Below are 18,104 nucleotides of genomic sequence, written 5' to 3'. Positions count from 1 at the left end.
GGGGGTGTATACCTGCCTATGTGACACTGTCATGCAGACCTCTGCATCATAATAGCCATCCAAGCAGTTTTTGATCCTGCTACTAATAAGATAATAAGAAAACAGCCTACACAATCAGGATCTCATTAAGACACAATATGGTTTGATTTACAGCTCCTCTGCTTCCTCATGCCACCACGTTAGTAACACTGGAGGCATAGTTACTGGATGTTACATATACTTTCTGTAAATGGAGCTCCTAAGTGAAGGACACCTGAGCCACACATCTACCATGGATTTCTAATTCTGATGGGGTTCATGACTCCTGTTACTGCCTCCATTGGAATTAGAGAGCAGTTTGTAATTAAGCCCTGTGCATAACAGCATCACCATAAAGGTAGCCTTATACTTCTTGACTTCGCATTCTTTACACCATTCTCAACACTCCTCATATTCTGATTGTGCCCCGTCACTCCTGTTCAATCTTCATCAGACTTCTTTTAACCTCTGCAGATTCCACCTTTGAAGATCCTGCCATTGAGAGATTGACAGAGAACTGATCGTTGGCCATGTCGCGTCTCATTGTGACACCAGAGGTCTCCCTAGCTGATGAGCATCTCCGAATCCGTGTTTCCGGCCTCTCGTCCCGCCAGCTAGTGACCCTCCAGGCATCGCTGACTGATGAGAAGGGAGTCTCGTTCCGCTCCAAGGCATTCTACAGGGCGGATGAGGATGGGGAGCTGGATCTGGAGCAAGCCAGTGCCACAGGAGGGTATTACAGAGGAGTGGTGCCCATGGGTCTCATTTGGTTCCTCAAACCAGAGAAGCCTTACCGTCAGCTTGTGAAGCGAGACGTCATGGGCAGTCCTTTCCGTATCACACTGGATCTTTACGACTCCTTCCAAACACTGCCGAGTCATGAAGTTCAGCCCATGGCCAGCCAGACAGTAGAGAGGTGGTATGCTACTCCAGGGGTGCAGAGAATACCTATCAAGGACGGCAGAGTCCGTGGCGCCCTTTTCCTTCCACCAGGTGAACACAAATTGTTATAATATATGTATTCCTATTTTTAGGTACGAGTACTTGTGTCGCCCACTGTTGGCGAAAACATTGGAAACAGTGATATGAGTACATATGATGTATAAGTGCACATACATGTGGAATTCTTTGGTCTAAACCTAGGGCATCTCCTTTTGACTGCTGTTTCACAGGATTGGAATTTTTTTGCATAGAAAAGAGAAGTGTAATAGAAGTTAATTGTTACAGAGCCCCATCTCATCCTCTGTGCCTGTATAGACATGCCTTACTGATCTCAACAACCTCTTACATTCAATAGTTTTCGCACATAGCTCTATCTCACACTCTGTACTTGTATGGCATGTCGAAATGAGCTCAACGTCTTCTTTACACTCATTAGTTGTCCCACAGAGCTCTACCTCACACTCTGTACCTACATGACATGCTTTACTGAGCTTCCCATCCTCTGTACATGCATTAGATGTTCTCAATGTTTTAACTAAATGGTTCAATAGGTTGAGTCACAGGATTGAGGCCTTGTGAGTCCCACAGGACAGTGGGCCTTTGCCATTAAAGAAAACTTACACAGGGCAAAATCCAAAGACAAAATTATCAAGGTTTATTAATAATTAACTGGTTCGATGCTGATGACGGAGCCGCTCCGTCATCAGCTGCGGGTGCGCTGTGCTGATGACGGAGCTGTTCCATCATGGCCCGGCCGCCGCGCCTGCGCGGCGATGATTTCGCGCCTGCGCGGCACGTTCTATTAGGCGGGCGGGGCCATGACGGAACCGCTCCGTCACGAGCACAACAAGAGGAGGATGCCAGTGCTGATAATAATAACTTAGAACTATAATGAATCCTCCATAAACTGAAAATCAAATTCAGAGAAGGGAATGCTTCTTAGTTGCAATTTTATTGTATATTCAATGATGTTTTTTAAAAACCATTTTTACATTTGAAAAAGAGACATTGAAGGAAACACAAAAATGCAAAACGGACACAAGAAGATGCAATTAATGAGGAATGAACCACCATTCGATACTACAGTCATATCACTTTCACCAGACATTCAAAGCATACAACCTACTCTCACACATACCATATGTACATTATCTACAATAGGAAAACATAAAACTGGTACTGCCTTTGTATGAACCAAATATTTGTAACTTGTACTGAAAGAATAGAAAACCATCAAGAGTTTTTTCAATTTCAAGCAATCTTGGTGAATTAAATGCAAATAGATAATATGCAACAAATGGCGAAAGATCTGTGCAGAGAAGTACTCTTAGATCAATTGGCAGACCAGTAAGGGGATGGGCCTACGCGTTTCGAATCTCTTTTAGTTCTTTGGAGATTCTCATCAGGGCCTCGGGTAGCTGAGCAAAGGAAAAGAAAGAAAACAGAAAAATTTCTTTTAGGCAAAGGAGATTCTAAAGGTAACAATTGCATATCAGGTAGACACATTAGTTAATATCTTTAAGCTAATAGCACATTCCGAATCTCTAAAACTCAGTGGGAACCCAGGGTTTTTGGAGGGAACAGGATCGATGTAAAATATGGATTAAGGGTACTCCAGGCGGGGCTCAGTAATGCTAAAGTAGCGGGGGGTTGTCAGTACTCAGAGGTTTACACTCAACAGTTAACAGTGCAGCCATACTATAATAGGCTGCTAGGGGAGGAAGTTAGTGGTGGAAGGGAACTTACCACCTAAGTTGCTGGCGGTGGTCCAGTGCAGAGGAATGTTAGGGGCGGAGACCAGTCAATCTGTGGATATATAGGTCGTAATTAATCTCAGTCGGAGAATAGATATGGAGGCCTAGAATTACAGGGGGAAGGCCTGGTCTGAGTCTCTTACCGCTCTCGGGAGAGTGAAGTGTCCTTGCGCTGAGGAAACCAACGAAGGGTAATGGAGGGGTGAAAGGTGCCTGGTTGACAGAAGCCGAGGAAGTTGGGCGTAGTGTCTTTCTGGTAAGGAAGGCACAAAATCCTGTGTGATCAAAAAAGGGGGCAGAACTTAATTAAAAAGCCACAAAAGCAAAACAGTCGCTTTGCAACAATGGTACAGACGGGGTGTAAAAGTTCACCTTCGGGGTCACGGAGGTGAAAAACCGTGTTTTAATCAGGCTGACTCGGCAGTGGTGGCAGCGTTAGCACAAGCAGGCAGAAGTCGAGTGTGCTGTGCCTTTATACTGGAAGGATTTGCGAACTCCTGCGTGGGCAAAGAGCACGAATCAGTTAAGGAAGCCCCATATCAGGGATTAACATAGTCACAATGGTAAGGGCATAATGTAACACCTCACCTTCACGAGACACAGGTGAAAAGTTAGTCTTAAATCAATCAGACTCGGCACCGGTGGCAGCGTCAGCACAAGAGGGCAGAAGTCCGGTGTGCTGTGTGAAAATAAAGAACAAGGCGGCCGTAGTTAGAGAAGTTGTGCCACGGGCCAACAGTTCCACACAACTCAAGCCCTTGACTCCACATAACTAGACTCACGGACTGCATGGCACAAGCTCTTACCGGGTTACGGAGACGGAGCCATCGGGTTGCTGCAGCCGGTCGGCGTCGCGAAGAGCACTAATTACTCGCGCATGCGCGTTACCCTGATGCGAGTGGCTGGCAGATTTATAGTGGGTCTCGCCTTAGTCCGCAGTGGGCTGGGGGGCGGTCCTAGGTAGGCCAAATGCTTCCCACTAGTGTAGAGTCGGCGAAGTGAAGCTTAAAGGTTTGGGAGGGGAAAATAAATAACCATGCAGTAAACTTAAGTGGTACTCACATAAACCACCGGAGATCATAATTTAAAGATTTCTGACAGCTCATTTAAACCTGACACGGCCGTGTCAAATTTTACAATTAGCATCGCTTCCCTTCTGGATAGAAGGAGGCTCATGTCGCCTCCTCGGGGGTTCTTTTCTATCCTGGATATTACTGTCCACTTGAGGTCATTGAGTCCATGTTGCCTCCTGTTCCAATGATTCACTAGGGGGGCATTTTCAACATTTCTCTTCAGCCTCGATTTGTGTTGAGTTATGCGTTGTCGCACTTCTTGTTCTGTCTTACCAATATACAGACGGTCGCATGGGCATATAACTCCATATATTACAAATTTCGATTTGCAATTGCTAAAAACCTCATGCTTCCATGATATGCCTCTATGTTGGAAAACGGTGCCTTGTATGGTGGTTTCACAACAAAGGCAGGTGCCACATTTATGATGACCTAGTATAGGTGCCAGACCCATCATTTGGCGAAGGGATGGTTGGCTCTGGGTATGAATTGCGGCTCTTACCACATGGTTCGCCACACTATTTTCTCGTTTGAAAGCGAACAATGGGGGTTCTTTTAGGCTCTCATCAAGGTTACGCACCAGATGCCAATTTTGCCCAATAATGCGTTTGAGCTGGTTCGCATTCGGGCAGAAGGTTGTCACACAGACCTGTCGTTTCTGTTCAGGTTTCTTTTTGCGTTCCAACAGAGTTTCACGGGGGGTCCACCTTGCTCGTTTCATGCAGTCTCTCACCAATCTTTTGGGGTACCCCCTATCACATAGTTTGGACACCAGTCTCTCTGCATGGTGTGAGAAATCCTTATCATAAGTACAGTTTCTGCGGACGCGCAGAAATTGCCCATACGGCAAGTTTTCCCTTAAACTTCTCGGATGGTTACTCTGGAATAGTAACGCTTTATTGCGGTCTGTGGGCTTAGTAAATAAAGTAGTTGCCAACCTCCCTGCTCTTGGGAATACCTCCACATCTAGGAAGGCGATTTTAGCTTCCGAATGGGAGAGGCTGAATTGAATATCTGGTGTCCTGTTATTGAGCCATTGGTGGAATTGGATCAGATTGTCGATTCCTCCTGTCCATATCATGAAGACATCGTCTATAAAACAATACCATTTATGGATGTATGGTCCATACGGATTGTTGTTGTGTATGTGGGTGTCCTCATACATTGACATAAACAAAACCGCTAACTCCGGGGCAAAAGGGCACCCCATTGCCACCCCCTTTATTTGATAAAAAAACTCTTTGTTAAAACAAAAGTAGTTCTTTTTCAGGGCAAATGAGGCCAAGTCTACCAAAAATTTCGTAGGGACTTGCATAGGTCTGGGGCGTGAGTCTAAAAGAAAGACAGAACTGCCAATGCCTCATCTTGAGGAATTTGTGTATATAATGATGTCACATCAAGGGTGACAAGAAGATCCCTGCCTTCATTGAAAGTGGCAGTTTCCACCTTATTTATGAAGTCCGTTGTGTCTTGTAAATATGACACAACTTGTGTCATAAATTGTTTGAGGAAACAGTCCACGTACTTAGCAATGGGTTCGAGGAGGGAACCACATCCTGCCACGATGGGTCTCCCTGGGGGTTTATTCTGATTCTTATGTACTTTTGGTAGTACATAAAAGACTGGTACCTTAGGGTGTTTTATTTGTAGGTACTCACATTCCTTTTTACCCACGAAACCTTCATCAAAGCCTTCTTGGATGATATTAAAGAGTTGGTTTTGCAATTCTGCAGTGGGATCTTTTTCGATTTTGCGGTAGCAGGTTGGATCGTCAAGTTGCCTTTTGATCTCATTGGTGTATTCTACAGTATCCCATACTACTATAGAGCCACCTTTATCGGCTTGCTTTATAACGATTGTTGGATCATTTTTTAAGGCTGTGAGTGCTGACATTTCTTCCCTTGTGGTGTTATGTTTGACAAACTTCTTTTCTTTCTCCATATTAGAGATGGCAGAAAGTACACTCTTTTCGAAGATTATGAGTTCTTTAGGAACTGTATTGCCAGTGGGACAGAAAGTGGATTTATTGCGTAGGCCAGTGACCTCCCTAGTTTGTGGAACTGGGTTTTCTAGAAAAAACATAGCAAGTCTAAGTTTTCTGCAGAATTCAATAAATTCTGTTTTCATACGCACAAAATCTGTTCTTTTGGATGGGACAAAAGATAGTCCTTTAGACAGGATTCCCTCTTCAGCTTTAGATAAAGGTCTTTGCGAAAGATTGAAAATGGGGGATACTCTCAGTTCTTTTAGTGCTGTCTGCGGGTCTTCATTTCCCATGGTGTTGTGTATCTGACTCGAGCTCTGGGTCTCGTTTGGCCTCTGCCTAAAAAAGAGTTCTGGCCCTGATTTCGGTTTTGTTGGTTGGGGTTCCAGTTTCTATTTCTGTTTGGTTGATTAGAATTACCACTGGTTTCACTATCGTTATCTGAAGACGAGGAAGTCTCACCAAAAGAGATAAATTGTTTCCTAGACCTACCCTGATTGTCTGATAGGTATCTTCTAGATTCTTGTTTGGTGTAAAAGTCAGGCTGTAGGTAGGGATATATATTTTCCAAGGAAAAATGTTTCTTGTCCTTCTCGAATTGATTGTTTTTTTGCATGACCGTGTAGTCCTTGAACTCTTGGACTTCCTTTTCTACCTTCTCCAAGAGTGATTTGGCGTCCGCTATTGTGGGGTTGGAACTAATTTCAGCCTCTAGTTTTGCTATCTCTTCCAATTCGATTTTAGAGAGTCTAACAGCTGTTTCAATCGTGAGGACCATCAGGTCCCTACTACATTTTGTTTAAATGAAGGAAAAGCCTTTTTTGAAAATCGGATCTTCTGTGAATATTACAGGGATGTTTTTTATTTGAAGGCCACCTGGGATGGTCCCTTCCCTCAGATGTTGTAAGAGGAAGTGACCGTGCAAATCAGTCCTGATCTGCTTTTTTTTGAGGCGTAAAAGTCTTTCAGATTCGTTCTGCGAAGTAGCAGACACACTTAGGGAGACTGAAGAGAAAACTGGGGGGTCACTGAGGAGATTCTTAATGTGATCTTCGCTATAAGCAAAAGTGCCCTTCTCTGCCATTCCCTAACAAGTAATGCAAAACAAGAAACTGAATCAACAGACAGAGAAAAATAGGAAAAATAAAAGGGAAGGAATTAAGTCTTGAGAGTAAGACAAAGGGGGACTCACAGAGGATCAAAGGGAGGTCTAGAAGGCCGTCTCGTGGATCAGTCCTAGACCTATGGTAAGGGGCGTGGAGATCAATCCGTCGCGATGTCCAAATTAATGGGATCACAAAAAATACCTCGCGGACATTCGTCCGCTAGTAGAACGTGAAAACAGAAGGGGGCTGGCTCTAATCAGCAAGGCCGAGCCTATAACGTAAACAACAAGAGGAGGATGCCAGTGCTGATAATAATAACTTAGAACTATAATGAATCCTCCATAAACTGAAAATCAAATTCAGAGAAGGGAATGCTTCTTAGTTGCAATTTTATTGTATATTCAATGATGTTTTTTAAAAACCATTTTTACATTTGAAAAAGAGACATTGAAGGAAACACAAAAATGCAAAACGGACACAAGAAGATGCAATTAATGAGGAATGAACCACCATTCGATACTACAGTCATATCACTTTCACCAGACATTCAAAGCATACAACCTACTCTCACACATACCATATGTACATTATCTACAATAGGAAAACATAAAACTGGTACTGCCTTTGTATGAACCAAATATTTGTAACTTGTACTGAAAGAATAGAAAACCATCAAGAGTTTTTTCAATTTCAAGCAATCTTGGTGAATTAAATGCAAATAGATAATATGCAACAAATGGCGAAAGATCTGTGCAGAGAAGTACTCTTAGATCAATTGGCAGACCAGTAAGGGGATGGGCCTACGCGTTTCGAATCTCTTTTAGTTCTTTGGAGATTCTCATCAGGGCCTCGGGTAGCTGAGCAAAGGAAAAGAAAGAAAACAGAAAAATTTCTTTTAGGCAAAGGAGATTCTAAAGGTAACAATTGCATATCAGGTAGACACATTAGTTAATATCTTTAAGCTAATAGCACATTCCGAATCTCTAAAACTCAGTGGGAACCCAGGGTTTTTGGAGGGAACAGGATCGATGTAAAATATGGATTAAGGGTACTCCAGGCGGGGCTCAGTAATGCTAAAGTAGCGGGGGGTTGTCAGTACTCAGAGGTTTACACTCAACAGTTAACAGTGCAGCCATACTATAATAGGCTGCTAAGGGAGGAAGTTAGTGGTGGAAGGGAACTTACCACCTAAGTTGCTGGCGGTGGTCCAGTGCAGAGGAATGTTAGGGGCGGAGACCAGTCAATCTGTGGATATATAGGTCGTAATTAATCTCAGTCGGAGAATAGATATGGAGGCCTAGAATTACAGGGGGAAGGCCTGGTCTGAGTCTCTTACCGCTCTCGGGAGAGTGAAGTGTCCTTGCGCTGAGGAAACCAACGAAGGGTAATGGAGGGGTGAAAGGTGCCTGGTTGACAGAAGCCGAGGAAGTTGGGTGTAGTGTCTTTCTGGTAAGGAAGGCACAAAATCCTGTGTGATCAAAAAAGGGGGCAGAACTTAATTAAAAAGCCACAAAAGCAAAACAGTCGCTTTGCAACAATGGTACAGACGGGGTGTAAAAGTTCACCTTCGGGGTCACGGAGGTGAAAAACCGTGTTTTAATCAGGCTGACTCGGCAGTGGTGGCAGCGTTAGCACAAGCAGGCAGAAGTCGAGTGTGCTGTGCCTTTATACTGGAAGGATTTGCGAACTCCTGCGTGGGCAAAGAGCACGAATCAGTTAAGGAAGCCCCATATCAGGGATTAACATAGTCACAATGGTAAGGGCATAACGTAACACCTCACCTTCACGAGACACAGGTGAAAAGTTAGTCTTAAATCAATCAGACTCGGCACCGGTGGCAGCGTCAGCACAAGAGGGCAGAAGTCCGGTGTGCTGTGTGAAAATAAAGAACAAGGCGGCCGTAGTTAGAGAAGTTGTGCCACGGGCCAACAGTTCCACACAACTCAAGCCCTTGACTCCACATAACTAGACTCACGGACTGCATGGCACAAGCTCTTACCGGGTTACGGAGACGGAGCCATCGGGTTGCTGCAGCCGGTCGGCGTCGCGAAGAGCACTAATTACTCGCGCATGCGCGTTACCCTGATGCGAGTGGCTGGCAGATTTATAGTGGGTCTCGCCTTAGTCAGCAGTGGGCTGGGGGGCGGTCCTAGGTAGGCCAAATGCTTCCCACTAGTGTAGAGTCGTCACGAGCACAGCGCAACCGCGGCTGGTGACGGAGCGGTTCTGTCACCAGCATGCGGCTGCCGTGCGCCCGCCCCGCCCGTTTAGCGCTGCGGCGGAATAGCCGCCGCAGCGATGTGGTTAAGAGTCGTTAAAGAAGGCAAAAATAGTTTGGTACATTTATTATCAATAATCAATCAAAAATACAAATGCGAAAGCATCAACATAAGGTTTACTGCCAATCACATAAATAGGCAATTCAATTCTAAGGTAAAGAAAAAGTCGAAGTATGGAGTCAATAAACAGTCTGACACAGAGATTGCTCAATCTGAAAGTCAAGAAAAGTCTGGCATACATCCCAGAAAGGGCATATTTTATAGGTTTTCCGACCGTGAAAATCACACTCTAGACATTGTGTGAAATGAGATCATAGAACTAACAACAAATCATCATTAGTAAAGATATGACACATAAAATAAGAAACATTTAGGAATACCTGCTTTGTGTGCATAATTAATCATTAGATCATAAGACAATAACTTTGCAACACCAAACAATAAGAGACTCATGATATAAACAGGCCACTAAACACGCCCGAACAAAAGACTTTGAGTTGTAACTGTACTAGTACATCCTGGTATGGTTTCCTTCTACGGTGTAATACATTTTATACAATACTAGAAAAACGTCACCAAGAAAATTAACTCTATTTCTCTCATTTTCTGAAATGGAAGATTACAGGAGAGAAAATATGCATGAAGGAAAGCTTCTCACATTTTACAATGATATGTGCATGTCAGTGCGAGAAAGCGGAGGCACAGCAGATGCTAACGTGAGGCCTAGTAATTTAAATTACAGCATACTTGTGTTAACTTTAAAACACATCAAAATAAACATTATTTTCTAACTATCAAAAGTGCTCTTACAATGTGCTACTGAGCTCTACGTCACTCTCTGTACCTGTACGACATACTGAGCTCCAACTCCTCTGTACATGCATTAGGTGTGTCACTGAGCTCTACTTCGTCCTCTGTACCTGTATAACATGCCTTGTTGAGCTCCTTATCTTCTGAACTGTGTATGTGTATAATATGCTTTACGGAGCTCCCAATCCTTTGTACACACATTTAATAAGCCACTGAGCTCTACGTGACCCTCTGTACCTGTATACCATGTTTTCTTAGCTCCCCCTACTCTGTACATGCAATAGATGTGCCACTGAGCTCTTTTTCACCCTCTGTACCTGTGTGAGATTCCATTATGAGCTCCCCATACCATTACATGGATAAAATATAGGAAGCTTTATCCCATCCGCTGCACCTTTAGAAATATTACTAAGTTCACTTATTTTCGAATCCCTGTATGAAATGCTACCTTGCTTCTCTGTATGAAGTGTTCTGAGCTCTTACCTTTTACCTGTACCTGTCTGAAAAGGACGAGATTTGCTTATCCTCATTTAATAAAACGTTATCTGTTTCCCGCTTTTCTAATGCCCATGTATGGAATGTCACTGAGTCCCTTTTCATCTTCTTTACTTCTCTGAGATGCTACTGAGCTCTAGCCATCTCATCCACTATAACTGTATGAGCTCCCTCTGCCCGCACACTCAGGATGCACCCTGCTTACCTGGTGGTAAGGTTTCTCACTGTCAGACACCAGCCCAATGATTGATGGCAGGACACTCTTGAGTGAAACTCATACAAGAACAGATGATGAACAGGGAAACACATAACAAGTGTTGCCCCTCTTCGTGCAATGAGGGGAGAAAGTGAAATACACCTCAGTAGCATATTTTGTATTTCTTCAAAGTGAGCGAGTCAGAAGGGCCTGTATGGTAAATCCAAGGGCTATAAAAACTGCAGCATTATGAGTTGGACCCTGAGATTGCACTTATAAAAGGGGAGTACCTTGCATATGAATTTACCACATGTTATGGTTTGTTAGGTGTATCTATAACGCGCACTTTCTCCTACAAAGTTATCCTGATGCCGAGCAGGTGTGTGTGCTTAGCCCAACCTCCGGTAGGTTGGTTAATTAAAAAGCCAGGTCTTCAGCTTTATTCGAAATTCAAGAAGAGAGGAGGAGGCTCTGATGTGGAGTGGGAGGTCATTCCACTCTCAAGGAGTGATGTAAGAGAAAGCCCAACCTGATCTGGTTCTGGGTATGCATGGGGTCTATGCGAGTCAGAGTCCCGTGGAGTGGAGGTGTTTGGGTGGCTGATGGAAGGAGATGCCACTGTTCAGGTAGGTGTGTCCTAAGTTCTGTAGTGCCTTGAATTTCTGTGTGAAGATTTTGAATTGAGCGTGTTTGTTGTCTGGAGCCATTGTAGCTGCCTAAGGTGTGGTGTGATATGACTTCTGGCTGTCGAGTACATGATGGTTTGTAGTCTTCTACTGAATTGCTTGGTGATCTCAGCGTATAGGGTGTTCCCATAGTCCAATTTGCTGTTGACTGCAGTATGAGTAAGTTTTTCTAGTGTTGCTTATGAGCCCTTCTTCAGCATCTTGAGGGTGTAGAAGCAGTATGCAGTGATGGTGTTCACTTGTGCGTTCATATCCAGTTTGCTGTTGATGATTATTTCAAGGTTCCTGGCATGGGCTCTGGGTGTGGGTATGTGTTTCAGCTTGACGACCCACACCAACACCATTTGGAGTCCTATGTTGGGGTGTTCTTCAGAAGATTACCACTTTTGTCTTGTCTGAGTTGAGCTTGAGAAAGTTGACTTTCATCCAGTTAGCAACTTTGGTCATGCAGATGGTGAACTTGTCTCTTGAGTTGGGGGTCTTGTCCAAGAGGGAGAGTATGAGTTTTGTATCATATGTGAAGGAGAGGATGTTGATGTTTTTGCAGATGGTGTTGGACAGAGAGATCATGTATGCTTTGAAGAGGGTGGATCTGAGCTATGAATGTTGAAGCACTATGCAAATGAGTTTGTGGGGTTCCGAGGAGTCCTCATTTATGGTTTTATTTTCACCAGGAGATTTCAACTGCTTTGAATAGCCAGAGTCCTCAGGGGGAGAGTACACTCCCATGAGGTCTTTCCACATTTCGCATAATCCCTAGTTACCTGGCAACTTCAGCTACAGGGCCCATCTGAGATTATGAGAAACTCTCAAAGATAGCCTAGGTGTTCATGATACCCTACATTTGTGCGATTGTTTGGCAGACAACTGTTAACTCTAGATTAACAAAATATGTTTTATAGCTGTGTGTGGCATTGCTATCCCAAATTCCCAATATCATCCTCCTACCGGACACCCAGTGTTCAATGATGATTATCACATGAGAACAGTGACATGATGTTTACACGAGTACATGCACTTCTACAGCAGTGTACTTGACCATAACATTTATATACACACTTTTAAACTGCTGCCCTACAGCAAAAGGGAAGGGCAAGAATGCTCTGTATCTATTAGATATGGTGCATTCCTGTTTTTTCCCCTGCGCCTGCACAAAAAGAATCATAAGAGGCGTTTTCTCTTTCTATGTGGGCTGCAGAATGCAGCCCACATAGAAAGTAGAAAGACGAGGAGAAATAAAGATATTTCTCCTTGTTGGGCCTCTCTTACGCCTCCCCTGGGTAAGCGTACGTTTTTGAAGCTTCCTCAGACTTCTGGGGCAGTGTCAAAAAGCCATGGACGCCCCCAGCAACAGCCATGTAACGTCCCTTTTACACAAGTTGTTGCATGAAAGAGGTACATTTTTACATCGCCATGAAAATTCACGTAACATGGCTTTACGTGGCCTCATAAATATGCCAGTGGCACATTGCGCCACCAGAATGTAAAACAAGTGACGTTCTGGCGATGCAAAAGTGCCGCTAGGGCCTCATATATGAGGCCCCCAGTACTTACTGTTTAAAAGTTCATGGCAGAGGCGGGGCCTTCTGCGTTACCTCCAGCTTCCTATACCATTTAAATAAATCTTCTGTGGTGCCAGTGTCTCTCCTTGGAGCACCACAACAAAGAATAAATGGAAAAACCCTTGCAGGTAATTATGGGGTGCAGCTATCGAGAGCAGTGAATATTTTATGAACGGCTACCCCGGGAACCTACACCTCATCATAATGGGATGACTGAGGGGGGAGACCCAAGGCCCGTGGTCTGCGGATCCCCAGACAGCTCCCAGGATGGGTGCTAGTGGAAGCTGGATAAGCATTTTTTGGGTGAGTGCCCCAGTCCCACCCAGAGCACCTAAAACGTTTGTATCCTTTGAGGGCTGCAGGTGGTGGCTCAATGTCCTCATGGCCCTGCGGACTTCCCAGCCGACACTCATCCTGGGTGCCAGTTCCAGCCAGCAATAGTGAATGTTCTCCTGCCCTACAGGAGCAGCCTGCATTTCTGCTCATGCACCAAGAGCAATGCAATGTTTCCTGCCCATGCTTTTGTGGGTAAGGGGTACATTTCTGTATCGCACAGCAGAAGTCTTATCATGCTTGTCGGCTTCAAGGGATGAGGTTCCTGTAGCCAATACCTGGCAAAAGTTGCGGGGAGGCACACACAGTCCCCCCCAATCCATAATGATATACTTTTAAAAAAAAACACAAATTGCACAGGCCAGAGGTAAGGTGGGGTCCCCAGAGATTATACTTGGCTCCTCCTCCCCATATTTTAAGTATAAATGAATGCACTGGCCCACTGGCACTGACCATGGCCCTCTCCAGGGGGATTATAATAGAAATGGGCGGTACTACATTTTTGTTTCTAATTTTGACCTCTCGGTATCCCTACCCTGGCCCCTATATGGTATTTACTCTTTTTTCCAGGACACGGGTATTGAGCCCCCAAGTCCTAACATGGCTGCTCAACTACTTTGCTGATGTTGCAGGCAGCCAACCAAATCCTATCTTTTGATTTTCAGGCCCTACAAGAGTCCCACACTGCTAGATATCTATACATTTCGAACCTTACTTTCTCAAAAACTACTTACCAGATTGAAACCAAATCCTAAAAAGCACAACTTATGGTAAAGATCTGGGGATTTACCGATTTTTAATTACCGAATTTTACTGATTCAGTAATTAAAAATCGGTAAATCTATGGGGTAGGTATTCCAATCAATCAATCAATCAATGACATTTATAGAGCGCGCTACATACCCGTAGGGTCTCAAGGCGCTGGGGGAGGGGGGGTGCCGCTACTGCTCGAACAGCCAGGTCTTCAGCTTCTTCCTGAAGGAGAGGTGGTCTTGGGTCAGGCGCAGGTCGGTCGGGAGGGAGTTCCAGGTCTTGGCGGCCAGGTAGGAGAAGGACCTTCCTCCTGTAGTCGCTCTTCGGATGCGGGGGACGGCGGCGAGGGCGTGGTTGGCTGATCGGAGGTGGCGTTTGGGAGCGTAGAACTTGACTCGGCTGTTGAGGTAGCTCGGGCCTTGGTCGTGTAGGGCTTTGTGTGCGTGGGTGAGGAGGCGGAAGGTGATTCTTTTGTTGACGGGGAGCCAGTGAAGGTCTCTCAGATGTCCGGAGATGTGGCTGGTTCGTGGGATGTCGAGGATGAGTCTGGCTGAGGCGTTCTGGATCCGCTGGAGTCTCTTCTGGAGCTTGGCGGTGGTACCGGCGTAGAGGGCGTTGCCGTAGTCCAGTCGGCTGGTGACGAGGGCCTGGGTGACGGTCTTCCTGGTCTCGGTGGGGATCCACCAGAAGATCTTCCGTAGCATGCGTAGGATGTTGAAGCACGCCGAGGAGACGTTGTTGACTTGCCTGGTCATGGAGAGGGAGGAGTCCAGGATGAAGCCCAGGTTGCGTGCATGGTCTGTCGGTTTGGGTGCGGTGCCCAGGGCGGGAGGCCACCAGGAGTCGTCCCAGGCGGAGGGTGAGGAGCCCAGGATGAGGACCTCCGTCTTGTCCGAGTTCAGTTTCAGGCGGCTGGTCGTCATCCACTCGGCTACCTCTTTCATCCCTACGTGCAGGTTGGCTCTGGCGGCGGCGGGGTCGTTAGTCAGGGAGAGGATCAGCTGGGTGTCGTCGGCGTAGGAGATTATGTTGAGGTTGTGCTGGCGTGCGATGGCCGCGAGGGGGCTCATGTAGACGTTGAAGAGGGTGGGGCTCAGGGATGATCCTTGAGGGACGCCGCAGATGACTTCGGAGGCCTCTGACTTGTACGGTGGTAGGCGGACTCTCTGTGTTCTTCCGTCGAGGAAGGAGATGATCCATTCCAGCGCCTTGTCCTGGATTCCGATGTTGCTGAGGCGCTGTACTAGGGTGCTGTGGCAGACAGTGTCGAATGCCGCGGAGAGGTCTAGGAGGATGAGGGCCGCTGTTTCTCCGTTGTCCATGAGGGCTCGGATGTCATCGGTGGCGGCGATGAGGGCGGTCTTCCAGATGTGCTAGAATACCGAATCGGATGATTTCGGTATTTACCGATTCGGTAAATACCGAATCGGTAATGCCCATTCATTCCTATGGGCTTTGAAGCCCATAGGAATGAATGGGCATTACCGATTCGGTATTTACCGAATCGGTAAATAACGATTTTTACAAGGGTGCAGGGGGTGTCACTTTGACACCCTCTGGCACCCCCAAAACAGGCTTGGGTGCCATGTGGCAGGCATACATGCCCTAAGGGCAGGCCTGCCTGTCACATGGCATAGGTGTGCATGCACACATGTGCATGCACACCGGAATCGGTATTTTACCATCAAATTGGATTTGATGGTAGAATACCGGTTCTGTAAGGCCTCTGTGACTCAGAAGAGTCCCACCTACATCTGGGAGCCTCAGATTCGGTAAATTTACCGAAATTTTATTTTACCGATTCAGTAAAATTACCGAATCTGTAAAAAAATGCCCCCTACATACCTGTCACCCATTAACCGATCGGTAATGGCCAAAATCGGCCGTTACCGATCGGTAAATGGCCTGAAACGGCCACCTACATCTAGCCCCTAGTTTGCTGGTAAATTTGGTATTATTCTGTTCAGCTATTATTTCTGTATCATTGTCTAATTTCCCTAAGGAAAGAGCATGAGGAAAGCACCACGTTTTCTGGACTCCACTTCATGGATCGGCCTGAAACTTTCCACAAAGGAGCTGAGGTGGACGATATTTTTTGGGGAACGTTTTGTGAATATTCTACAAATGGCACCAAAGTTATAAGCAAAACAAAAAACGACACGAGAGATAGAGAAAGAGACTATATATATATATATATACTACTACTTACTGGGGAAAACAACTGGCTTCAAGCTACAAACTATTCTCCTGGGACCCGAAGCCGAAGGTGAAAGGAGCTGTGATAATGCCACTGGGTGTTTGGTAATACCCTTCACAGTATGGGTTACCAGATTGCACTACATTCACCAGAATGCAACGGGACCCAGGCCAGCGCGAGAACCCGCAGCGCACCTGATAACAATCTCGCCATGGGAGTGGCTAAGGAACCATTCTGTTAAGATGCAAAGCCCGTGGTGTGAGATCTGCAAAAGAAACGAGGCACTGAAGAAAGCCAATGCTGAAACGCGTCTGCCACAGCGTTTCTAATTACCTGCAACCACGCGCTGCTGAGACTCTCTGAAATAAATCCAGTTTTGAATTTTCCTGGTGTGTCGGGCTCATTTTGATGCAAGTGAGCGTTTGGTGTTCATATATATATATATATATATATATATATATATATATATATATATATATATATATATATATATATATATATATATATATATATATATATATATATATATATATATATATATATATATATATATATATATATATATATATATATATATATATATATATATATATATATAAAATTCACTGACAAAACATAAGGTTAAAGGGATGTAAAAGGGTAGCTAGACAACCAGTGACCAAAGACCCTTTTGCGTTGCCCGGCGGTGTCGCCTCTATTACCCACAAAATATTAATTAATGAAGAAGCAGGCGCTGGAGACTGAAAGGCAGGAAACGAGGGTTTATTCTCTCTGGAGGAGAACACATCAATTCGGACAGCAAGTATCGTCACGAGGTGCTCTAACCGCATCTCTGAGGCCTGGCCTCTTATACACAGGTTTATTGCTTTATTACATGAAACACATATTTGTCAATACTTTGATGTTCGGAAAGGCATCCTAGGAATCCCAGCTTCAAGCCCGTTCCCACACGTTTACAGTTGAAATCCCCACCCCGGTCACAACAGGTGATGATTATCGCGCAGCTGGACATTCCGCCGATTCACGGAATGTGTGGAGTTGATCGGATCTCATGGGGTGAAGGGTGTTCGATCGACTCGAGGGTCCTTTGATAGGGGGAAGCTTCCTACTGTACGGGGGTGTGATAAACAGTATCCGCAGGGCCAGGTGGCGGCCTGGGAACAAGGGAGACAAACGGGCACACAAGAAAAGGGGGTTTGTATCAAAGGACTTGGGACCATGAAAGGGATGAAGGGAGGTGTCGCGCTGGGAGCGGGATGGGATTCCGAGGTAGAGCTGCGCTGAAGGGGGGTTTATGACCTGAGGCATATGGGAGCGGGAGGGGGTTGTCAGCGTGCGAGGGGTGCCTGCGAGGTTAGGAGAGAGAGAGAGACGCGCTGGCTATCAGCGAGGGCAGGGAGGCCATGGTGCTTAAAATGGCTGCCGCTTACGCGCACGAATGGGCTCGAAAAAGAGCAAGATGGCGCCGATAATGTTGACGTTTGCAGCCTAACTTTTAACAGGGATGTTATACTTAGGTTAAAATATCAGTTAAAAAATACCATTTTAAACCACTGAAATGTATCAGTTATAGTTATCTCAAGTAACTATAAGTTATGCCCTAAGGTAACTATAATGTGCACCCTCGCAAGGAGGAAGCAGCTGTTTTTGCTTGCTGTCTTTTGGGGGGAAGCAGTGTGTGTTTTCATGCCTGCATTTTCATAGCTCCCGCCAGGTGGGTTGATATATAAAACAAGTGTTCTGTTGGGGAATACCAATTACTTTGTTCTTTGTATATAGTGCACCTTGAACTCTCAAATTCCAAAGCCATTAATTACAATTACAATTTAAACGCTGGTTCAACAACAATTTTCAAGAACGAAGGGGGATAGAAGGGAACACACCACAGAAGCAAGGCAATTTAGGCCAAAGTAAAA

General features: G+C 45.3%; 1 protein-coding gene across 1 annotated transcript in view; it reads left to right on the top strand.

Annotated features, from left to right (window-relative positions):
• LOC147663432 (acyl-coenzyme A amino acid N-acyltransferase 2-like) overlaps window positions 1-18,104 on the top strand; it is a 45,962-nt gene that overhangs the window by 9,876 nt on the left and 17,982 nt on the right. The window contains exon 2 of the mRNA XM_086950461.1: window positions 493-1,011. Within this exon, the coding sequence (XP_086806587.1) occupies window positions 549-1,011 (463 nt within the window). The 5' untranslated portion in view covers window positions 493-548. The remainder of the gene's footprint in view (window positions 1-492; window positions 1,012-18,104) is intronic.

Source organism: Lissotriton vulgaris, unplaced genomic scaffold (assembly GCF_964263255.1).
Source record: "Lissotriton vulgaris unplaced genomic scaffold, aLisVul1.2 SCAFFOLD_336, whole genome shotgun sequence".
Lineage (NCBI taxonomy): Eukaryota > Metazoa > Chordata > Amphibia > Caudata > Salamandridae > Lissotriton > Lissotriton vulgaris.
This window is presented reverse-complemented; position numbering and strand designations above follow the sequence as displayed.